The sequence below is a fragment of the Eschrichtius robustus genome, chromosome 5, assembly GCF_028021215.1.
Source record: "Eschrichtius robustus isolate mEscRob2 chromosome 5, mEscRob2.pri, whole genome shotgun sequence".
Classification (NCBI taxonomy): Eukaryota; Metazoa; Chordata; class Mammalia; order Artiodactyla; family Eschrichtiidae; genus Eschrichtius; species Eschrichtius robustus.
In genome coordinates, this window is record NC_090828.1 from 78,531,270 (window position 1) to 78,557,588 (window position 26,319).

At 38.3% G+C, this 26,319-nt stretch overlaps 1 protein-coding gene across 1 annotated transcript in view; it reads right to left on the reverse strand.

Moving 5' to 3' along the window:
- Positions 1-26,319, reverse strand: part of FMNL2 (formin like 2) — a 311,812-nt gene that overhangs the window by 66,904 nt on the left and 218,589 nt on the right. The window contains 2 exon segments of the mRNA XM_068545113.1: positions 32-140; positions 23,087-23,239. Of these exon segments, the coding sequence (XP_068401214.1) occupies positions 32-140; positions 23,087-23,239 (262 nt within the window).

Below are 26,319 nucleotides of genomic sequence, written 5' to 3' on the forward strand. Positions count from 1 at the left end.
TTTTTTAAAAGGATTATAAACAGAAACATACCTGATAATTCATGATGGCACGTAAACACATGATACAGACATGCACGTCATCTTTCTTACTCACTAATCTTGAATTTTTCAGGGTTCTTCTGCTTGGCAAAGTATTATATCTACAAATAAAAAGAGAAACTTCTATAAAGCTATAGATTACTTTCTTAGCATAAGCAGATGCACTTTAAAAATGGACACTGTTCTCTACTTGTACCTACAGCTAAATGCGGATTACAGGTCAAACCACCACTAACTAACCCATCACCACCAACCACCCCATCACCACAAAGCTGTTTCTTTAGACTATGAGGCCTACACAGTCCTTTGTACTGGCTATCATCTTGTCAGGCAATATACCCACGGACAGTGAAACAACTCCACTCACTGCATATAATGAATCAGACTATACATGAGACTAACCAACAATCCAGGCTCTAATCAGCAGGCCAAGCCAGATTTGCAGAGGTGATTTGAGACAACAGGCATACAGATTGCATTTTTTAAACAAGTGAAGGGGTAGAGCTCAGCTAATAGGTAGACCTCCTATCACGTGACCCAATTTTAACAGCACCTTCCCATCACTGTTATCAGGAGTCCCTGCTTCAGAGTTTAAGCCTAGGCAAGGTTATACATTAGCAACTGCGATATCAGCCTGTGATACTGAACCTTAATAGTACGCAAAACCTAAATAGTATACAAATGCCTCCACAGCCTGATCCCTCACCCAAAGCCTGGTATGGCAGCTGAAACTGAGATGGAAATATGCTGACATTTCAAAGGGTTAGGATGTTTCAACATTAGGGTTCATTCTGGAGACCCTACATTGCTAAGCCTTAGTTCTCCTTTCTGTAGATTTATGAGAACCTGCAAGTCACAAAGCAGTGACAGTAAGTAAGATGGGGCAAGTAGAAAGATGACAATACTGAGGGCTTTGTCATGAGCTCTAAATGACTGCTTCAGAGGGGAAACAGATAAGTTTTCTCTGCAACTCCAAGTCTGAAATGAAAGCAAATTTCAAAAGTTGTCAACTACTTTCCCACGGAGTCAATGACAGAAATGTTCCACAAAAGAAGCTATAGGCCTTCCTTCTCCTTGAATTAAGCTAATTAAACATTTTTAAAGAAGGCGTAATTAATATTAACTGCTTTCAAAAGTCACACAGGTGCAGGCTAAGGTTTGAAAACTGAACTGACAGGTCTCCAACTGTTCAGCTGAGCAGCTCTTTTACATTTTCTATTCAAAAACCATCAAACAGAAGAAAGATGATTCTTTCACGGAAGCCTACTGATACGCCAAATACATTTTTGAAAAGCACCTTGGTAAGTCACTGACCTCAATATACCTGACTGTGCAAAACCTGGTTTGCTCACATTACATTTAAAGAAGAATGCTTTGCTTGAGGACTCCTGCTTTACTCACACTGGAAAATAACAATTCAGCAATGGAAGGCGGCCTAATTCAGTTTTGAGTGCAAAACAAAGTTAAGGAAACACATGCAGATTTGGGTGTTATAAGCCCAATTTCAACATCTAAAATACAACTTTAAAAGGTGTCACTCTGCCATAACCCTAGCCCGAGCATGACGGCTAACACACCCGACAGAAGTCTCACAGGAACCGGTGCCCCTTCAAACAACTACATGACCTGTCTGACCCAAGAATCCCTGGTCTGCTTAATCTACACCCAAAGGTCTCTCCCTTCCTCTGCCCTTCTTAATTTATTTTAACCTCAGGTTTGTATTTCTTTAGTGGAATCACATGTTGGCTATATAACAGCTGATTAGATAGTTCTCATTTCTAACAAAGCAATGGCTGCCAGCATAAAACAAAGTCATCTAAGATTAAGCTTGAAAAAAGAAAAGGTATTATCAAGGGAACCAATCATCCTTTGCTAAATTATATTTATGTGCAGCAGTGACTGCAGAAGATGGACTGGCCAAAGCAAACTATTCTTTAAAGAAGATGGGACAGGTCACCACACAGGCACATACTTCTGCATCACCTCCAAATAAAGTTTAACGATTCCAGCAAGTAAACCAAATGTACACATTTAATGATGCTTCCTAAGAGGTGTAAAGTAACATAGCAGGTTCCTTCCTTCTACTTATTAACCCACAACTTCAGCTATATTGAAATAAGACTCTTCCTAAGAAGACAAAATTTCTTTGTCATTACTAACATTATTTGCAGAAGCCACTAAAAGTTGATTCTAATATCCTACTTACTAAACAGTAACACAAAAGGCTTGTATTTGTTTTAATAGGTGGTTAATCTCAAATCGATTTTCTGGATCAATATTTGAAATGCATTTAATATGAAAAAGCCCATGCATACTTATCAATATTAAAGGAGTTTAGAAAGTACACAATACATAAGATATCAATAAATAAAATGTGTATTTTATTTATTAATGATACTCTATACTTAAAAGCAACAGAGCTAAGCTTTTTTCTAAAGTGAACGATATTTAATATAAGATTAATTTTCCTCTAATTTTTGGAGAATACAATATACAAAATACAAAATACAATATTTTTTATACAAAAATACAGTGAGCATTAAAGGCAACATTTGAACTTGTATTTAAAATCATAGCATTACAGTAAATTTTAAAACACCACCATAACCAGTAACAACAAACAACCATAGCATTGACAGCTGAAGGAGATCTGTGATATCATTTACATCAACCTTTCCTGATACAGATGAGAAAACTGATGCCCAAAGATGTTACATCTGCAGAGCAAGTATTGAATAGAAGTAGGAGATGAGACCAGACCCCCAAGTCTCCTCACTGGGATTCAGGGCAGTCACTTTCTACAAGTTGCTTCACAACTTGACTCATCAGCAATCTATCAGGTGATCATGTGAAAAAGCTACCACCTACAGCCGTATGTGCTGATGAGTTCCTTGTCAAATGTTTGTATCATATTATCCCAACAGCGTTTTCTGCCTTGGTCCTACATAGGTATCTTTCTCCCACCCCTCCAATAATTATTTCACTTCACAGGATTAAGGCTTAGTTGGTTAAGAACAGCAGCATCTGAGCAACTTCTTCAGAACACAGCGGCTGATCCACTTGCTGAGCAAAATTTTCTTTTTAAATCTTTATCCTAAATCACTTATTGGGCAAGTGAGGATGTTTTGTAACTTAATAGGAAATTTTGCTCTATATTTTGGAATTCTCATCTAAAAAATTTTCCCCAATTAAGAAAATGCACTCCTAATTAATTCACAACTCTTTGGCAAACACAAAGTATTTGCAAACAACTTAACTGAGGATCACCTTAAATCTCCAAGGCTAAATTTTAGGGACTGTGTCATGGGTTAGCATGTACATTAATCTACTCTTCAGCATGAACATTTTGTGGAATTTGACAATTTATGTAATTAAATATTTGGTTTATTTGCTTTAGTTGTCATCTGAGTAATTTATTACCTTTTTTGGACATGTTTTAAATTCAGCTCCACTGCACAATGTTGATACTATCCAAAGAGCACATCCCCATGGCGCTGGTTTTATGAGATCCCCCAACTTGACTAACAGAATTAGGACTAACAATTTACTACATATCCACTTTCCACAAGGACACCTGGACGAGGTAAGCAATCTATAAGAACTGGCCTCTGGTGCTCTCTACCAACCACAGGAAATCAAACCAAACCTAGTGTTTAAGGTCCAAAGTTGGTTTTACCAAGCATCTACTGTGCATGCTAAACTCTATTAAGTGCTAAGGGAAAATGAAAGATGAAGATGTTGCTTCTGCCACCATCTAGTTTAGGAAGCAAGAGGTTATATCGATAGCCCCTGTATTAAGATGTTCTCTGTCCACACCCAGCCCACCCCTTCTGATGCATGCACATTCTAACGTGTAAAATGAATTCAGTAACAGTACACATACCTGCACAGCACAACATGGTGGAGTGATAACAGTCACACGTCAAACGAGAACACTTTTTTGCAAAGCAAGATACTTAAAATTCTCATATAACCTTTTCTCAATCAAGCCATATTTGACTGAGTTAATAAGACAGACCTACTCTTAGTAACTGTCTTTAGGCACATGAAAGTTGTTTTTAAATGAGGCTCTAATTCAAGAAGTAAGTATAAAAGGAATGGACAAAATTGTGGGATAAGTATCAGAAAGGTGACATACAATGAACATAATTGAACATGAAATATTACTAACGCAGATTTAAAACACACCATCTCATGAGTCTTTGAACAGTGGAATTACAAGACACTTCCATTCATTATTTTTATCTATATTTAAAATTTTCTACAATGAATGTATCTTACTTTCCAAATAAAGAAAAAAAAAAGTTGCACAAAAAACAAACCCTTACAGATGGTCTAGGTTTATAGTCATCTAAAGACAGAAAGCTAACTAGATCGTATGATGATAATGCTTTTCCCACTTTAGTTACCCCACAGAAGAATGTTTCCTAAAGGCCTCTTAAGTAGAGAGCTGGTCCTTAAGTGGAAAGCCAAGCTGAGGGTTTCTCTGAAGAGCCCAAATTCCACCACAACACAGGCAGCAAAAGAACCAAGTATCATCAGAACAACTTTTAAGCTTTTAAAATCCTATTCCCTGGTGCTGCACACATCCACCTGGATGCCAATTGACCTGAATACAATGATTAACAGTTTCCAGAGAAAACAGATGAGGTTAACTGATTAGTGCCACAAATCTCTACCAAGTGTATGAGTCACACTGACTCACTCAGGCAGGGCTGGAATTTCACAGCAATGATCCAACATCAATTAAAAATGCAAACAGCTCAGATGAGATGAGTCGTCACAGCCAAGCACTGTGTGTACAAGGTGCTGCTGCATGGTCATGTTGACACAAGTACATACGATGCAGTGCATTATCTTTAAAAGGGTAGATAAGGCCGCATCCGGTTCTATGCCACAGCCCTGTAGGCTAAGCTACCTTCACCTTTCACAAGCACTGATCATCCCGCTTTGGCTATTTGAATCAACTTGCCACAAAGACCTGAGCTTTACAGGGATTACATCAGTGACTCAGTAGAAGATGTGGGTGCTTCTGTGGAAAACGAATACCCTTGGCGTGTGTCCCATTACAGAATTACATACAGTGAAACCAAGTACTATGATGGTTTCTTCCTGAAGTTATTTGGAAACAACTAAAACAGAGCCAACAGGACAGTTGGAGACTGCCCCCAGTTCACTGTGATATATTCAAAAGGCCCCAGTGGGAGGCAGCACTAGTTGCCCTGTGGTCTCCTACGGATGACTGAGGCAGATAAGCTCTGGTCCTGCCCTATCTAATATGTCTTGAGTGATCCTAGATGTTGTCAGCAGTTAATGGGGTATTTTCCCTCAGCTAAGACTTGAAATTGGCTTCTTTACTAGCAGTTCTCAAATCTCAGGGTACATCACAGCTTAATGTAGAAGGAGGAAGAAGAGGGGCTTAGAAAGACCTTCAAGTCCATTCTGCCCCCTTCTCCACTGCCTACCACACTGATGGTTTGCACTGTGATTACGGAACTATTGGTTTTTGAGGCTACTGTGGATCTGGAGAGGAAAAACAGCACAAGTTAAAATCTCACAAAGCTAGCTGTTCTGAGATTCAGTTGTTTTTCCTAAATAGATGCTCCCCAGATTGTTACAAGACTTTAATCTCTAGAGTTCTGAAAAAGTTGATTCTCGCATGTTTTGCCAGTTTTCTCACTGCTTTTATGGATCCTGTACTCCACCATTTTCACTGACATCCCATAACAGACACTTAGAGATCCTGAGTAACGTATTCATTCTGAATACACGTAACAATTCCTTCAAGTTAAAGGGAACAGTCAAACAAGGTGCTGCAACAATTATGTTTCTCTGGTGATGCGGGGCGGTTCCCCAAGACATCAGGATCAGAGAACTACCTCAGATTCCAAATGGAAAAACAAGGGAATGATATTTACAGAGAGGTTGTGGCCCAACGCCTGGACAACGGGATGGGGGCATTAAATTCTGTCTGAGAACCTTTCCTCCGCCAGATGGGCAAGCAGAGTTTTGAGGCTCTGGATCCGTGGACACAAAAGAGGGGTTTCCCAGAGGCAGAAAACAGCCCTGAGTCTAACTTCTGGTGCTCCTGCCATTTGTAGGAAAAGTAATAGGGAAGGGATATTTAGGGCTGTCTTTCTGAGGTCTCAAGGGTTTTAAGGAAATCCTGTTTTTTGAGAGGTCATTTTGACAGAAACACCACCAAATTTCTCAGGCCCTCTTCTCCATCGACTGTGAGAACTGCCTGCTATCTTGTCACTGAATGAAAACTAAACGTTGCCCTCATAATTTAAAGATAAGACACTATCTTGGAAGAGCTGCCAGGTAGAATTCACCAAGTTCTATGAATGTGGAAACAAACAGATGCCAACATTGACTTCAGATCAAAATCAGAGAGAAATGACTCTAACCACTTGTATTAATTTTATGCACCAGTGGTTATAAGTTACATGAAATAATAATAAATGAAGTTATAGTCAATGCTAGTAGGAGTAAGAGGCACAAAAAACTAAGCAATTGTTGCAAATATCTTTTAAGAAACCTATACAATGTGTCCTGTTTAGTACTATAGTGACAACTGCGCTATCTGCCCAGGAGCCTTTAGTGAGCACCTCGACCTGCACAGCACTGGCAGCAGGTGCTATGCAGAAAAAAAAAATTATCTCTGTTTTGAAAACCCGTCACAATGACTGATTAGTGAGATCCAACCAGTTGTCTTCTTCTAAGAAATGTCAAGGCAAGTAAAACCTGAATTTTGGACTCCAGAAGGCAAAAAGAATAGCGAGGTCTGCAAAGGAAACCTGGGGAAGTAGCTCTCTTGGATCTGCTTGACCACAGATTAAATACACAGGAATTTCTCTTGCCAGGTACATATTCATAGCCTGAATTACATACAATGTTCACTGGAGTTCTGGTTAGAGCCATGTTTTGCTATGCTTAAACCACCATTCATTGTAAGAGAATCTAAAAGAAAGCTATAGTAATTCTGAACTAGTTCCTTAGGTTTAGGAATGTAACAGACAAGTGGGACTACACAAAATGAAAAAGCTTCTGCACAGTAAAGAAGACAGAATGAAAAGGTAACCTACGGAATGGGAGAAAATATCTGCAAACCAAATACCTGATAAGGGCTTAATATCCAGAATATACAAGAAACTCCCACAAATCAATAGCAAAAACAAACAAAAATTATCTAACTAAAGAATGGCAAAGGACTTGAACAGACATTTCTCCAGAGAATACATACAAATGGCCAACAGGTATATTAAAAGAACTCACTAATCATCAGGGAAATGCAAATCAAAACCACAAAGAGACAGCACCTCACACCTGTCAGATGGCCATTATCAAAAAAGACAAGAAAAACAAGTGTCGACAAGAATGTGTATAAATTAGAACTCATGTACACTGTTGGTGGGAATGCAGGTTGTACAACCACTATGGAAAGCAGTATGGAGGTTCCTCAAACAAAAGTAGAACTTCTATATGTAATGATCCGGCAATCCCACTTCTGGGTATTTATCTAAAAGAACTGAGACCAGAATCTTGAAGAGGTATCTGCACTCACCTATTCCTTGTAGCATTATTCACAAAAGTCAAGATGTAGAAACAACGTAAATGTCCATCAACAGATGAATGGATAAATATGGATAAAATATGGTTTAAAAAAATAGTGTACTGAGCTCTGACCGCCACAGCAACAGTCAGCTCTACCCACCACCAGAGCCTCCCATCAAGCCTCTTAGACAGCCTCAACCACCAGAGGGCAGACAGCAGAAGCAAGAAAAACTACAATCTTGCAGCCTGTGGACCAAAAACCACAGTTACAGAAAGATAGAGAAGATGAAAAGGCAGAGGGCTATGTACCAGATGAAGGAACAAGAAAAAACCCCAGAAAAACAACTAAATGAAGTGGAGATAGGCAACCTTCCAGAAAAAGAATTCAGAATAATGATAGTGAAGATGATCCAGGACCTCGGAATAAGAATGGAGGCAAAGATTGAGAAGATGCAAGAAATGATTAACAAAGACCTAGAAGAATTAAAGAACAAACAAACAGAGATGAACAATACAATAACTGAAATGAAAACTACACTAGAAGAAATCAATAGCAGAATAACTGAGGCAGAAGAACGGATAAGTGACCTGGAAGACAGAATGGTGGAATTCACTGCTGCCGAACAGACTAAAGAAAAAAGAATGAAAAGAAATGAAGACAGCCTAAGAGACCTCTGGGACAACATTAAACGCAACAACATTCGCATTATAGGGGTCCCAGAAGGAGAAGAGAGAGAGAAAGGACCAGAGAAAATATTTGAAGAGATTATAGTCGAAAACTTCCCTAACATGGGAAAGGAAATAGCCACCCAAGTCCAGGAAGCGCAGAGAGTCCCATACAGAATAAACCCAAGGAGAAACACGCCGAGACACATAGTAATCAAAGTGGCCAAAATTAAAGACAAAGAAAAATTATTGAAAGCAGCAAGGGAAAAACGACAAATAACATACAAGGGAACTCCCATAAGGTTAACAGCTGATTTCTCAGCAGAAACTCTGCAAGCCAGAAGGGAGTGGCATGATATACTTAAAGTGATGAAAGGGAAGAACCTACAACCAAGATTACTCTACCCGGCAAGGATCTCATTTAGATTTGATGGAGAAATCAAAAGCTTTACAGACAAGCAAAAGCTAAGAGAATTCAGCGCCACCAAACCAGCTCTACAACAAATGCTAAAGGAACTTCTCTAAGTGGGAAACACAAGAGAAGAAAAGGACCTACAAAAACAAACCCAAAACAATTAAGAAAATGGTCATAGGAACATACATATTGATAATTACCTTAAACGTGAATGGATTAAATGCCCCAACCAAAAGACATAGACTGGCTGAATGGATACAAAGACAAGACCCATATATATGCTGTCTACAAGAGACCCACTTTAGACCTAGGGACACACACAGACTGAAAGTGAGGGGATGGAAAAAGATATTCCATGCAAATGGAAATCAAAAGAAAGCTGGAGTAGCTATACTCGTATCAGATAAAATAGACTTTAAAATAAAGAATGTTACAAGAGACAAGGAAGGACACTACATAATGATCCAGGGATCAATCCAAGAAGAAGATATAACAATTATAAATATATATGCACCCAACATAGGAGCACCTCAATACATAAGGCAACTGCTAACAGCTATAAAAGAGGAAATCGACAGTAACACAATAATAGTGGGGGACTTTAACACCTCACTTACACCAATGGACAGATCATCCAAAATGAAAATAAATAAGGAAACAGAAGCTTTAAATGACACAATAGACCAGATAGATTTAATTGATATATATAGGACATTCCATCCCAAAACAGCAGATTACACGTTCTTCTCAAGTGCGCACGGAACATTCTCCAGGATAGATCACATCTTGGGTCACAAATCAAGCCTCAGTAAATTGAAGAAAATTGAAATCATATCAAGCATCTTTTCTGACCACAATGCTATGAGATTAGAAATGAATTACAGGGAAAAAAACGTAAAAAACACAAACACGTGGAGGCTAAACAATACATTACTAAATAACCAAGAGATCACTGAAGAAATCAAAGAGGAAATAAAAAAATACCTAGAGACAAATGACAATGAAAACACGACGACCCAAAACCTATGGGATGCAGCAAAAGCGGTTCTAAGAGGGAAGTTTATAGCTATACAAGCCTACCTAAAGAAACAAGAAAAATCTCAAGTAAACAATCTAACCTTACACCTAAAGAAACTAGAGAAAGAAGAACAAACAAAACCCAAAGTTAGCAGAAGGAAAGAAATCATAAAGATCAGAGCAGAAATAAATGAAATAGAAACAAAGAAAACAATAGCAAAGATCAATAAAACTAAAAGTTGGTTCTTTGAGAAGATAAACAAAATTGATAAGCCATTAGCCAGACTCATCAAGAAAAAGAGGGAGAGGACTCAAATCAATAAAATCAGAAATGAAAAAGGAGAAGTTACAACAGACACCGCAGAAATACAAAGCATCCTAAGAGACTACTACAAGCAACTTTATGCCAATAAAATGGACAACCTGGAAGAAATGGACAAATTCTTAGAAAGGTATAACCTTCCAAGACTGAACCAGGAAGAAACAGAAAATATGAACAGACCAATCACAAGTAATGAAATTGAAACTGTGATTAAACATCTTCCAACAAACAAAAGTCCAGGACCAGATGGCTTCACAGGTGAATTCTATCAAACATTTAGAGAAGAGCTAACACCCATCCTTCTCAAACTCTTCCAAAGAATTGCAGAGGAAGGAACACTCTCAAACTCATTCTATGAGACCACCATCACCCTGATACCAAAACCAGACAAAGACACTACAAAAAAAGAAAATTACAGACCAATATCACTGATGAATATAGATGCAAAAATCCTCAACAAAATACTAGCAAACAGAATCCAACAACACGTTAAAAGGATCATACACCACGATCAAGTGGGATTTACCCCAGGGATGCAAGGATTTTTCAATATATGCAAATCAATCAATGTGATACACCATATTAACAAATTGAAGAATAAAAACCATATGATCATCTCAATAGATGCAGAAAAAGCTTTTGACAAAATTCAACACCCATTTCTGATAAAAACTCTCTGGAAAGTGGGCATAGAGGGAACCTACCTCAACATAATAAAGGCCATATATGACAAACCCACAGCAAACATCATTCTCAATGGTGAAAAACTGAAAGCATTTCCTCTAAGATCCGGAACGAGACAAGGATGTCCACTCTCACCACTATTATTCAACATAGTTCTGGAAGTCCTAGCCACGGCAATCAGAGAAGAAAAAGAAATAAAAGGAATACAAATTGGAAAAGAAGAAGTAAAACTGTCACTGTTTGCGGATGATATGATACTATACATAGAGAATCCTAAAACTGCCACCAGAAAACTGCTAGAGCTAATTAATGAATATGGTAAAGTTGCAGGATACAAAATTAATGCACAGAAATCTCTTGCATTCCTATACACTAATGATGAAAAATCTGAAAGAGAAATTATGGAAACACTCCCATTTACCATTGCAACAAAAAGAATAAAATACCTAGGAATAAACCTACCTAGGGAGACAAAAGACCTGTATGCAGAAAACTATAAGACACTGATGAAAGAAATTAAAGATGATACCAACAGATGGAGAGATATACCATGTTCTTGGACTGGAAGAATCAACATTGTGAAAATGAGTATACTACCCAAAGCAATCTACAGATTCAATGCAATCCCTATCAAATTACCAATGGCATTTTTTACGGAGCTAGAACAAATCATCTTAAAATTTGTATGGAGACACAAAAGACCCCGAATAGCCAAAGCAGTCTTGAGGCAAAAAAATGGAGCTGGAAGAATCAGACTCCCTGACTTCAGACTATACTACAAAGCTACAGTAATCAAGACAATATGGTACTGGCACAAAAACAGAAACATAGATCAGTGGAACAAGATAGAAAGCCCAGAGATTAACCCACGCACCTATGGTCAACTAATCTATGACAAAGGAGGCAAAGATATACAATGGAGAAAAGACAGTCTCTTCAATAAGTGGTGCTGGGAAAACTGGACAGCTACATGTAAAAGAATGAAATTAGAATACTCCCTAACACCATACACAAAAATAAACTCAAAATGGATTAGAGACCTAAATATAAGACTGGACACTATAAAACTCTTAGAGGAAAACATAGGAAGAACACTCTTTGACATAAATCACAGCAACATCTTTTTTGATCCACCTCCTAGAGTAATGGAAATAAAAACAAAAATAAACAAGTGGGACCTAGTGAAACTTCAAAGCTTTTGCACAGCAAAGGAAACCATAAACAAGACAAAAAGACAACCCTCAGAATGGGAGAAAATATTTGCAAATGAATCAACGGACAAAGGACTAATCTGCAAAATATATAAACAGCTCATTCAGCTCAATATCAAAGAAACAAACACCCCAATCCAAAAATGGGCAGAAGACCTAAATAGACATTTCTCCAAAGAAGACATACAGACGGCCACGAAGCACATGAAAAGATGCTCAACTTCACTAATTATTAGAGAAATGCAAATCAAAACTACAATGAGGTATCACCTCACTCCTGTTAGAATGGGCATCATCAGAAAATCTACAAACAACAAATGCTGGAGAGGGTGTGGAGAAAAGGGAAACCTCTTGCACTGTTGGTGGGAATGTAAATTGATACAGCCACTATGGAGAACAATATGGAGGTTCCTTAAAAAACTAAAAATAAAAATTACCATATGACCCAGCAATCCCACTACTGGGCATATACCCAGAGAAAACCGTAATTCAAAAAGACACATGCACCCGAATGTTCATTGCAGCACTATTTACAATAGCCAGGTCATGGAAGCAACCTAAATGCCCATCAACAGACGAATGGATAAAGAAGTTGTGGTACATATATACAATGGAATATTACTCAGCCATAAAAAGGAACGAAATTGAGTCATTTGTTGAGACGTGGATGGATCTAGAGACTGTCATACAGAGTGAAGTAAGTCAGAAAGAGAAAAACAAATATCGTATATTAATGCATGTATGTGGAACCTAGAAAAATGGTACAGATGAGCCAGTTTGCAGGGCAGAAGTTGAGACACAGATGTAGAGAATGGACATATGGACACCAAGGGGGGAAAACTGCAGTGGGGTGGGGATGGTGGTGTGCTGAATTAGGCGATTGGGATTGACATGTATACACTGATGTGTATAAAATTGATGCCTAATAAGAACCTGCAGTATAAAAAAACAAACAAAAAAAAGAAAATGTAGTGAGATTTCCATAAAGTAAAATGTATTTAAGTTAAAAAAAAAAAAAATAGCAATGATGTGGTGTGATAGGAGTTTTAGCTGATGCTATGGTAGTAATCATTGCAATGTACAAATATATCAAATCAACACATTGTACAACTTAAAGTTAGACGATGTTATACAACAATTATATTTCAATAAAAAATTAAACTAACTTACATATTCACATACCCACACAATATTAAAGTCATGAAAAAGAAAGGGTTGTGAATTCCCTGGTGCTCCAGTGGTTAGGACTCAGCGCTTTCACTGCCGTGGCCCGGGTTCAATCCCTGGTCGGGGAACTAAGAAAGGGTAAGGAACTGTTCCAAGTTAAAGGACGCTACACAGACACAACTAAGCACAATAAATAATCCTTGTGTTAGATTCCAGACAGAATTTGAAAAAAAGGTTATGAAACAGACTGGGATAATTGATGAAACTAAACAAACTGAACTAAAAATTGTGTCAATATGTAAAAGTTCTGATTTTAATAATTATACCATAGTTATTTAACAGCATAACTAAAATTGTAACTAAAATAATAATTTTAGTGTAGGTATATGTGTTCTTAGGGTACCTACACTAAAATAATTAGGTATAAAAGGGCATGATTCTGTAACTTATTCTCAAATGGTTAAAAGGTGTGTATGTTTACAAAGCAAATGTGCAAATGGTAGAGTAAATTTAGGTACAAAATGTTAAAACAATTGTTGAATCTGTGTAAAGAGCATAGGGGGATCATTGTACTATTGTTGCTTTTTTTTTAAAGTTTTCAATGATATCAAAATTTAAAGTTACAAAAAGAAAAAGAAGAAACTGTGGTAAATACATACACTGGAATATTATTCAGCTTTCAATTAAAGGAAATCCGGCAATATGTAATAACACAGCTGAACCTTGAGGACATTACTCTATGTGAAATAAGCCAATCACAGAAGGACAAATACTGCATGATTCTATTTATATGAGATATCTGGAACAGTCAAACTCACTGAAGCAGAGAGTAGAATGGTGGTTGCCAGGGGCTTAAGAGAGGGCAAAATGGGGAGTTATAGGTATAAAGTTTCAGTAACGCAAGGTAAGTAAGTTCTAGAGATCTGCTGTATAACATCTTGCCTATAGTCGACAACAATGTATTATACACTTAAAAATTGTGAAGAGGGTAGATCTCATGGTAAGGGTTCTTACCACAACAAAATAATAAAAAATAAAAGTAGTATGCTTAAAAAAAATAACAATGGGTGATAACATAAGAATGAATGATAAGTAACATGTCTATGATAATTCTGGGCGTACAGGAGAAAGACCTACTCCTGACGAAAAGCTAGATGTGATCAAATCCTGGATTTGTTTAGAGATCTACATCTGCAAAGCACCAAGATCTTAGTCAACACCAAACAGAAGCCATTGTTCACCCAGTGATGCCTTAAAAAAAGTCTGATCACCCATCTATTATCTTCACAACATATGCTTATTTCTAGACATATTCTTATATGTGAGTTTTCTATATGTCTGCCTCTCCCTCTGAGCCTGTATTATCCAAGGACAGTATATTACTGCAGAACCTTGAAAGGAATGTTTCCTGAACTGACCTAACCAGGTTTTCCCAGAGTCCAGCAAAAAGGTTTTCAAAAATATTCTGTGGAGTCTCCATGCCAACATTTGTGGGATTTGTAATATCTAGGTTCAAATGGTAACAGGAAAAAGACAAGGTATATATTTTTGCCTCTTACCAAAAGTGTCTTCAAAGGTCTAACTATTCAGAAATTAAACTAATATCTACCTATAAATAGATAAATTAGAACTCCCTTGGAAGCTAATGTAAGGGTTCAGCCCAACAGAATGCAACGCCAACTAAGTATGTCACATCGTTTGGCATAATTGTAATAGTCTTTTATGGTTCCAAGGTCTGGCTAATAGAACTTTACCAAGATTTGGGGTTTTAGGTTTCCTCTCCCTTACCGTTCAGACATGACATCACCTGGGCATATTTTTTCTATCAATTAAACTCATAAAATACTTGATGCTAAAAAAAAAAAAAAAAATGAGCCAAGCACTTTTCTGTCTCTACAGCCAAAAGAAACTGAGCTGAAAGAGTAGAACCCAGATAGTTCAAAGTGGGGGTCAAGGAGGAGGGGAAACAGAGAGACAAAGACAGAAACAGAGACACGGTGGGTGGGAACACAAAACTCCTTATGAACCTTTTTTCTTTTAAATCAGTTACTGAAATTTTCTGTGGATCTGTATTTCCTGTTAGAGGACCAGGTGATAGCTAGAACACAATCTGTAAGTCAAAAGGTCTCATGACATGCTTTTTGAATGGAATAAGTGAATCAACAGACTCCATCATGTGAATGGAGGGTCAATAGTCTGAATCTTCTGATTTTCAATTATATTCCTTTTGTCAAAGGCATTTGCTAGGGAGTGGCTAATTAATCAGGATATGACCCTATGTGAGAAGTGTCCAAGGAAACCATCTAACTCCTGTGACTTTTCAAAAGAAATATTTCTATGTTGATCCAAATTTGGCCCTTCTTTTCGTAAATCTTCAATAAAATATTGTCGATGAGCTAAAATGACAATTCCACAGCCTGGCCTTCAACACAGTACATAAACTGGCTCTACGCTACTCCCAGCCAGACTCATCTATTCACTGTTTCCTAAACAACCCACACAGTCTCTCCACTGACCCACCGCTCATACCGCTCTCCCTTCCTCTCCCCTCTCCTACCCACTCCTCCCAGCCTTCCTCACGTTGTTTCACATGCAGACCAAGTCATGACTCTTCCCTAGGTTTGACTGTTCACTCTAGCCTCTAAGGTTCCATATCATTAGTTCTGGTTATACACAAGTGATACTTAACATGTGTTAGTGCATATGTGCGTGAACACACACACACTTACTTCTCAATCAAATCATATAGAAAGACACTGACACAGGGGAAAGAAGTCAGAAGACTTTGATTATACATCCTGGCTCTATCACTTACTACCTATGGATAAGTTCTCTGAGCCTCCTCATCTGTAAAATGGGGCTAATAACTCTTGAACACCTCCCCAAGATTTCATGAAGATATAATGATACAAGTATGAAAAATTCTTTTATCAGTCATGAATCATGTACAAACATATTATTCCATGTATCCTTCCATATCCTCAGCACTTGACAAAGCACCCTTCACATATTAAGTATGCAATAATCTTGCAGATGAAGACACTAGACCACGGCTGTAGGAATTCGCTGAGTCATCTTTAGTATTTTCCTCAATTCTATGTAGTTATTTATTGACTACTCACTGTTGCACCAGGTTCTTTATAAGAATTGTTAATCTAATCTCACAACCTATGAGGCAGGTCCTAGATCTGATCTGAAAATCTGTGAGACAGAACCCAACAATGCCCTGGCCAGGTGACTTGTTTTTCCATTTCCACATAGCCTCTTTTAGTCAGTTTTCTATCACAGAAAAGACCCAATAAAGAGGTGGAACAAGTGAATCAGTCTTTCTCACAGTGGGAAATGTCTGGCAAATCTGCCAGTATGGTGCACCCACAAGCTACAATTAAAGCTGTCATCATTTTCACAAGCAAGGCCCTTAAAATAAGTTCCAAGCTGAGAATGTGGAATGCACACTCTTAACCCAAGTACATTTTTCTCTGTTTACAACACCAAATAAAAAAGAAATGCACAAATCTGAAACACAACCACCTAACACTTTTGACTTGTCTCTGCTTACAAATGTGCTGAAAAGGCAAAGTGACAATTTGTAGTTACAGATTATTTTTGGAAAATATAGGACTTTAGAAAGTCTTTATTTTATAGATGGGTACTGGGTACTGCATTTTCTGAGACCTTTGATCTTCAGGTCAACAGTCTAGCAGGTTAAGGAACGTCTTCAACAGTTCTCCTTCCTCAGAAATAAAACTCAGGTGTTGGCTATAATGATCATCTCATTGTTCTTTTTTCTTCCACTCCTTTGCAGTATTTTCTCTCCTTCTAAAGTAAGTGTTAATGAAAATTTTAATCAGCACCTGCCATCTCATCTGGTGAACAGAGAGAATTCAAGCCTTGAAAATAACTGTTTAAATATATTTTTCTTTGTAGAGTTTCCCCTTTAAATTGGAAACTAGGGTAAATTCTTCAAGATCCTTCCATAAGGAAATTTTAGAATAAACAAAGTTAAGGAAAAGGAATACACATAGAATAAAATACAGATTACAACTCTCAGTCATGACAACTGTAAAAGATCTGAGTTGATTTTACAGAATTTGGGGGGAGAAGAAGGAAGAGAGAAGAGAATAATGATCGTTTCAGAAATCACATTCTTAATTTATAGAAGCTGGAAAATGAACAAAATTGAGTTCACCTCCTTGTTGGGAATCAAGATAGAAAGTGCTTTGGCTTCTAACTATAGAATTTGAAGATATTTTTTATGTGATATTATAACAGTTTAAGTTAAGAGGTTAGGTGATCTTCTACCCCTAAAAATTAAAACTCAAGGTAAAATGCTCCTGCTGAAATAAAAACTTGTAAGAGCTTAAAAGAACTCAACTCTTTCAAGATACCACTTACTTTATAAGCAAACTGGTACAGAGCTGCTGTTTCCATGTGTTTAAATAGGATCACTGTTACAAAGAGATCAAGAAAACTGCTTTGAGCAGAAGTATCTACTGCAGTGAAGGCCAATGAGCCATATAGGCCATACATGGAAACAGGTCTGCAGGGCCTATTCCTTAGGTCTTAGAGAACAAGGTCTTCAAGCTGGGCCTCAAGTGCCTCATCAACAAAAAGAGTTGAACAAAAACCTGAAAAGAAAAAAGTTTATTCATAATCTCCCCTTCCGTAAAAATAATCACTACCTTCATTCCATAAACTTTCCTTTCAATGCCTTCCCACTGCAAATAGGTGAAAATAAAACTATATTAACAGAGAACTTTCCATCTTACTCTTGTCATTCATTTAGGAAACATTCTTCATGTTTCTATATGACCTTATCTTCTAATAGTTATAAATATTCCAACACATTGATCATGGTCTCCACTAGAGCATTTGGCACCTTTGGATGAAGTAGAAAAAGGCACATCTTCTGGGAAGGATTAGCAAATCCTCTCCTGCACAGTACAACTTAACATAACTCCATGTGGACACGCTGATATTAAAACAATATATTTACTGGGGGAAAAAAATCATCCTGTGAATATACAGGCAGGATCACATGGTGTGACAGTTTGAGTCAGGGCACCTCACTTCAAATTCTACCTCCTTCGCTCACTGTTTGATCCCAGGCAAGTTGCTTAACCACTAGAGGCCTCGGTTTCCTCAGAGGGATAGTAATAGTAACAGCTATTCATCTCATAGAGCCATTGTCAGCAGTGAATAATCACAGAAGGCTCTTAGGACAGTGCCTGGCACACAGTGGACACTCAACAAAAGCTTTTTTCCCCAATAAAATTTATATCAATGCTACCAATATCTTTGTGCCCATTTAAAAATAATTTTTAAAAATTACTCCTATGAAAAACATTGCAAAGAATGGGATTACTGCATTAAAATGTGTAAACAAGGATGTAAACTTGAACTCTTCACGTAAACCCACTAAGTATATAAATGCTAAATAGTAGATGATGACTATTCAAGAGATGCCATTCCATTAAGATAATAATTTCAGGAAAAGCAATGAAATTTGTTCTAGGAAATCTTAGAAAGAAATATAAGTAAGAGTTAATATATTAAGGGAAATGTAGATCTTGGTTTCCTCACCACAGTGGGAAGGTCAGTTCGGATGGCATACGAGGCCTACCCAGTTGGGTATGTCTATGATCCAATCTCTCCATTAGACAGCCCTCCACCCCTCTGTCCCAGAAATGACAGGTTCTCCCCTCTTTCCCAAACATGTCTGATCTTTGATGTAAGATTTTGCTCATCTCATGCTCATTCACTTTACCTCTACCTGGAGCAGCCTTTCCTCACCCTGAGGAGCAACTCTGGCCATCACCCGAAGTCCCAGTTTAGATCTGATCCCTTCCTCCAGGCTTTTAGTGCCCTTTTCCTTTAAAATTTTGAACACTGATTTATTATCTATGGCACTGCTTATTTAAGTCTAATAGCATTAACCATGACATTCTTAAAAAATAAAAATTACTTTCTCTTGCATCTGAATTAATGCAACCCTTGTCTTCAAAAATCTAGTGTGCACATATATGCATATACAGCATCATTTAATTTAGCTAGATCTGTAGGCACGTTAACAGAAATCTATCTTAACTGAAGGTACACCAGACTCTCAGCTTATGAAACAGCACAATCCAGGTTTCTACTGCATCAACAAACATTTTTTTACAACTGCCAACCTGACAAATTTATGATAATACAGAATCTAATAGTTGATACAACTCCAGGTGAGTGTCGTGTCATAAAATACTTAATCATCTATTTTAAATAGCTAAAAAATAAAGTCTAAATACGAAAAGGAGAGTGTGCATCATTCGAATTTTGTTTAAAAACAGAGCGTTTTTCCTTTTCTTTAATCAAGCCCCATTTATAAAGTGTATGCTTGTTTAATGTATTTATTTTATTTATTTTTATTTTTGGCTGCTTTGAGTCTTTCATTGCTGCGTGCAGGCCTTCTCCAGCTGCGGAGAGTCGGGGCCACTCTTCATTGTGGTGCACGGGCTTCTCATTGCGGTGGCTTCTCTTGTTGCGGAGCACGGGTTCTAGGCACGTGGGCTTCAGTAGCTGTGGCACGCGGGCTCAGTATTTGTGGCTCGCGGGCTCTAGAGCGCAGGCTCAGCAGTTGTGGCGCACGGCTTAGTTGCTCCACGGCATGTGGGATCTTCCCGGACCAGGGCTCAAACCCACATCCCCTGCATTGGCAGGTGGATTCTCAACCACTGTGCCACCAGGGAAGTCCCTATAAAGTGTTCTAAAGTTCTTGAAATCTCATTTCTTCCTCCAAGTTTAACCAACCCTTTTCCTAAGTGATATAGGGTAAGATTACTGAATCTACATTATTATCTGGAGATAGAGATGAGGGAACTAAAATCTGTATTTGGATACAGAAGATATATTCTAATCAAACAAAGCTACCAGAATAAATCATCTCTACCGAACGTGACTTAGTATCCTTTTATCCGTCCAAAAAAAAAAAAAAAACTGTAATAATAGTTAAACTGCAATATAGCTTAAAGGTTAAAATTCCTTTTTTTTTTAATTAATTAATTAATTTATTGATGGCTGTGTTGGGTCTTCGTTTCTGTGCGAGGGCTTTCTCTAGTTGTGGCAAGCGGGGGCCACTCTTCATCGCGGTGCGCGTGCCGCGCCTCTCACTATCGCGGCCTCTCTTGTTGTGGAGCACAGGCTCCAGACGCGCAGGCTCAGTAGTTGTGGTTCACGGGCCCAGTTGCTCCGTGGCACGTGGGATCTTCCTAGACCAGGGCTCGAACCCGTGTCCTCTGCATTGGCAGGCAGACTCTCAACCACTGCGCCACCAGGGAAGCCCAAGGTTCAAATTCTTAAAAGGAAGAATCATAATATGATAACAGAGTGTATCAAAGTTTAAAAGGCACTGGGCTTTACCCCAGTAGAGTGATGGCATGAAGCCATGCAGTTATCATATTATAACACGGAGAGCAGCTGCCATACTCTGTCACCATGCACTATAAGCTCTCTTGGGCGACATTTTCACCCATGACTTACGAGATTTTCCAATTTGAAGCCTCAACATCAGTGTGTAAACTGAAGCTACTCAGAGGCAACAGGGAGAGAAGCAGCTCTGGTGGCATTTGAAATGAAGATACTCAGGCAGAGAAACCAATCTGGTGGTGATGCAAGAGATGAATGGAACCGGAGGAAGAGGAGACGGGAGGACAAGACGATCAGAAATGAGATGGCAGAATGAAAAAGAAGGCCAACAAAAAGAAAGCCAAAAAGTAGAGGCAGCAGAGGAAGAAAGGGGAGAAAGGAAGGAGGAGGAAGAGAAAAAGACGTAAACAATCTTTGGGTATATGAAAAGCAACATGTACCGTGCGCCTGCACTTCTGATTGCTGTTTTTATAAGTCAGAGATGCTATCAAATGACCAAATACAGAATTAGAATCCATGCACACAAGAGCTGGAATATCACTGATATACATCATTTAATAACAAAAATAAAAATCCAAGCTTCAAGTCAACAAGTGGCATGAAAGTTACTGCCATATTGGTTTTCTTGAGAGCCCAGGACGGAGAGCCAAAGGAATTTCAAATGTCCATTCCTGAGCTTGAAACTGTTTAAACACAAAAAAGAATGTGACGCTGGTTTCTTAGTTGGTCATCTTCGAGCACACCTGCCAACCAGAAATGTCATAACGGTTCCCAAGTTTCTCAAAACAGCATTTCCATCGCGTCTTTCTCTCTATACTTGGGGTCTCTTTTTTTTTTTTTTTTTTTTTCCAATTTAAAATGAATTCTAGCAGGATCTACCTTAAGCCAACCGTGAGGCAAATCAGGCCGGACACTGAAGTCCCTATACCATGCTGTCCAGGGTCCAGGATCACAACTCTCCTTGGATGTGAGATGTTTCCCCTATTTTCCTGACTCTTCCACTCTACCAGAAACAATGCACTCTCAATAACAGTCTTCAGTAATTTGAAAACAGGTGTAATGAGTTATTAATCAGAAAAATGACTTCTTGTTAAGATGGTAGCTGGCCAATAATATATGATACTTTCCAGCTAAGAAATGAGAAAGCAAGTTAAAACGTACTTTGCCAATTAAATTCCTTACACATAATTATAGCTAAACTAATGGTAAGAGTTTCCATTCGAGTTACAAGGTGATTAGGGAATTCTTCAGGCACAATTGGCCTTCCTTCAACTTCTCAATCAGCCCACATATTCCTCTGTCCACATGTAAAGTTCACGCAGACTAGCAGGTTATATAGCCTTTGGCCTATTGTAAATACTGTGAGATGAACTGAAACATTATTATCTTCATTATTATTGAATCATTCCGAAGCCATTAATATTTTTGGCATTTCCAAACAAGGAAAATCTGAATGCTTGATAGGAAGCATCATATTCAAACATCAAATCCCGGAACAGAACTGAACTTCATTATAAAGACTTTAACTTTCCATGACCAAAACCCAAGTCAAAGGGACAAGAGGTAATAAAAAGGCTACCAAATACAAAAGGTCTGAAAGCCATGTATTCACTGATCACAATGTGACACATGGACTCTACTACCATGACCCCACACCCATGGTGATCTTAAACAGTGACAGGAACCACGTCCACTTGCCAGATCAAGCCTGAAATAAGCGAGATAAAATTGTCAAGCTACAAAGAGTAATAAGCAACATTTGGGAATGAGGGGCTTATTAATAAAAATTTTTATTAAACTCCTGGAACACAGAAACCTTTATGAACTTGCTCTAGATGATAACTCCGTCTTGTCGGGCAGGAGTTTTGATTTACCCACCCATGTATACTAACTCTGAGTACAGTGGCTAGCAAAGTACAGAAGCTCAAAAGTATTTTTCAGTGAATGATTGTAGCTTTGAGTGAATGAACAATCTCAGTGATATTACACTCAGGTGTTCATCCCCCATCCTACCTTAGCATGTTGGTATTTCAGCCAGAAACCACTGGAGAAGGAATCCTTAGGAGGAAATAGAAGGTTGACAATGGAGAGCACACCCGACCAAAGGAGCACTGCTTAAAGGCATCTCCTTAATAAAAATGATCATTACAGCATCCTGTACCTAAGTCTAAGAACACATCCCACAGAACACACACCTGAGCTATCACGGGAGGAAGGGAAGAGAGGAGTCGGGTTTAAACAGCATCAAGTTCTTGAGATCCTTAGATCTCGACGTGCTGCCTCTACCCAGGAAACAGAGCCCAAGTCAGTATATCAGCATCTTCCTGGTTTCAGAAACTTATCTGCCTATGGAGACTACTCTGTTGTGTCATTTGGCAGCAGAATTTTTTTTCTGTGCTGAAGGAAGGAGTGGTATTTGCAGAAAGCTATTGAAAGTGACTGAGTATTGCCCAAGTGATGATTCCATGAACTCCCAAAGAAACTTGCATTTGCAATCATTGACAACACAAGTGCTGTGTGGCAAGATACAGCGATACGTGGCCCAGGATCCTCAACAGAAGCTGTCCTGACATATCTGCCTCTTTCCTGAATCAAGGAACTCACCGCAGTGCAGGATGTCTTCCCGAGCGGGATACACTGTTGCCCACGGGGGAAGGCAGGTTGCTCCCTCTGTGCAGGTCCTCGATGGACCGACTCCAGGGCTTTGATTTGTCCACTGAGCTCTCCACAGTGCTTTCCACACTTTCAAAGTCAAAACTAAAACAAAAGAGAAATGCCACTAAAGACTTAATTCATATTCACGCAAATACATGGATGTGCAAAACTCACTCCTTCCAACTATACATCTGCACCTTAATATGGGTAGTTTTTGCAAACAAAGAAAACTGAAAATGGAATACAAACGAATTTTCATGGACTGAGCGTTAGCTTTGAAAATACAGAATGACAAATAGGGATGTGTTATTTGTATCTTATTATAAGGCTTGCTGACTTACCGATTACTAATGAGCTATGGTGGGACGGGGAAGAAAGATCTCAGAGCTGTCTTCATTTTGCTTTAACAAGTCAATATGTTAGGCTTATACTAATTTATTCCTCTCCATCAAGTTTCACTGAGCATTTTCTCCTAGTGTGTTGGCAAGTGTACTTTTCCAACCATATGTGATACATTACTTGCAAAGTTATGAATTTGCTTTGATTTTGGAATCTCTTCCCAATGTGGTGCTCTTTAAAGTAGGGCTGTTGTTTCTCTGACATTTTTTGAGGTTATTACTCATGTTAACCATGCTAGAATAAATGGCTAGTTAAACTGCTCATTCTTGTATAATTTTAGGAACAAATTTTTAAACAGACAGGCCTTTGTGTTCTATGCATTTTTCCCCTTCCAAAGTCAGTAGCTCTGCTTTCTCAAAAATACATTTTATCAACTGTTTCTACCCATAGTTCCATCAAGCAACACCTGATCAGACAGAAAATAAACAGAATGCAGCTATAATTAATAGCATCTGGAAGATACTGGAGGATATCATGGGAAAAAAAATCAACAATGCATATTGGAAATAGCAAGTATGACTTTTATACAAGTATGACTGCCAAAATTAAATATTTGGTTAGAACTACCATCTGTAAACTAGGTGATGCTCTCCATTTATTAAACTGTAATCCAGATACCAGAGACTGATGCACAAAGTCATTGAATGGGTCTAACAATTCTGTCATTCCTTAGGATACAGGAAGCAGTGAACAGAAAAGGGGTGGAATTGAGGAATCAAACAGATCCTTAAGGACTAAAAATAGAAGCCTACAATTGACACTGGAAAAGGTAAGCCTAGGGGGCATCCCAAGATCACTCATGTCATTACGACTCCCGCCAAGCCACTCTGCAGCCCCCATATGTTCAGTTGTTCAGCATCCTTCTACTCCTCTCAGCTCACCCCCGACTCTCACTGAGCAGAAAAAAGAAACACACACCTTGGTGAAAGCTCCTGTTTTAGGGAAGACACATGAGTCTGTTATTTCACATTACATGAACTAGAAAATTGTCACATGCTAAGGAATAGTAAGAAATTTTTTTCAGCTCATTTAGTTTCAAGAAAGTATGTACATAAATTATGTATCTATATATAATTTTTCATGTAATTAAAGTATAAAATTTCATGTAATTAATTTTGTAAGAAAAACAAAAATAAAACTAATAAGCAAGGAATGTAAAGCTAATGCCCACCCTACCCCCACCCCCAAAAAAAGTAGAAGATTAGGAACCAAAAGCTCTGAGTTCTGATCTTTTGTTGTCTTTGCTCTTGGACTGCAGACCAGAAGAATTCCCTCAGAGTAGCACTACCTTTTCCCATTGGTCTCGTGTGTAGGTGCATTTGGGAAAGCTGGTTTACAAGTTCTATCGTGATGGGGTAAAGGGTTAATTACAGCAAACATATTACAAACTGCATGCAATTCTTTTCCATTATTCCTGAAGTTTCTTAGCCCTTCCTTAATTCCTCAATAAATATTCTTCCAGATTTTAAAATATGCAACAGGATAATATTCCTATTCTGTTCTGTCATATAATATAAAGTGTAAGGGAGATCAGCAGTTTTCAATGTAATGGAGGTAGATAAGGAACAAAGTTCGGAAGAGTATGCTATAAAAACTAGAATTATATTTCAGAGGAAAATTTCTCAGGAAGATAAGAACTTATCTACTGGGTTTTCTTATTATATTCCATATCATATATAAGAGTTATCAAAACTGAAACTCATCAGGCCAGTTTTAGTTAACACTTTACTTTCTGCAGCTATAAGGTAGGAATAATTATAGTTTTCTCTTCACAAATTCTCGAGGAAGCGATGAGGATTATAAGATAACATCTGGTTAGATCTTAAAGTGGGGCGATATAAAAAACAAGTTCCTGCTTTGAAAAGAAGAGTTGAGAAGAAAAAAAACCACCACCTAGGCTGAAATGTCTTCCAATCAAATTAAAAACACAGTATTGGGACTTCCCTGGTGGCGCAGTGGTTAAGAATCTGCCTGCCAGTGCAGGGGACATGGGTTCGATCCCTGGTCCGGGAAGATCCCACATGCTGCAGAGCAACTAAGCCCATGCGCTACAACTACTGAGCCTGCGCTCTAGAGCCCGTGAGCCACAACTGCTGAGCCCGCGCACCACAACTACTGAAGCCCGCGCATCCTAGAGCCCATGCACCGCAACTACTGAGCCCACGCGCCACAACTACTGAAGCCCATGCGCTCTAGAGCCCACATGCTGCAACTACTGAAGCCTGCATGCCTAGAGTCCGTGCTCCACGGCAAGGGAAGCCACGGCAATGAGAAGCCCGCGCGGAACAACGAAGACCCAACACAGCCAAAAAAAATAAATAAAAATTTAAAAAAGAATACAGTATTATTTCCTCAATCTGTGTGTGTGAGAGTGTATCTGTGGATACTGGAATAGTTTTTGATTAAAGAGGAAATGTGGAGAAGAGAACGTCTCATTCAAATGTACACTTTTCATTCCTGTTGTAAATCTTTCCAGAAGCCTAGCAAATGAGAAAACTTTATGAATCAACAAAGGAAAGGTGAAATAAGTAAAATTTTTTCCTGCTCTGCCCCATTTTTTCCCCTTCCCCCTATGAAGGGGAAGTCAAAACAATACAAATACATATAAATTAAAAAGGGAAAACCTCTTGCTGACTCCACTTCCTCCACTCCCACTGTGTTTGGTACCTACTTCTGCAATCATTTTCTCTGTATTTACTAGCACCTACAAATATACATATACAAGTTTTTTTTTTTTTAAATAAAAAGGGAATCACTCCTCTGTACTTTGCTTTATTCACTCA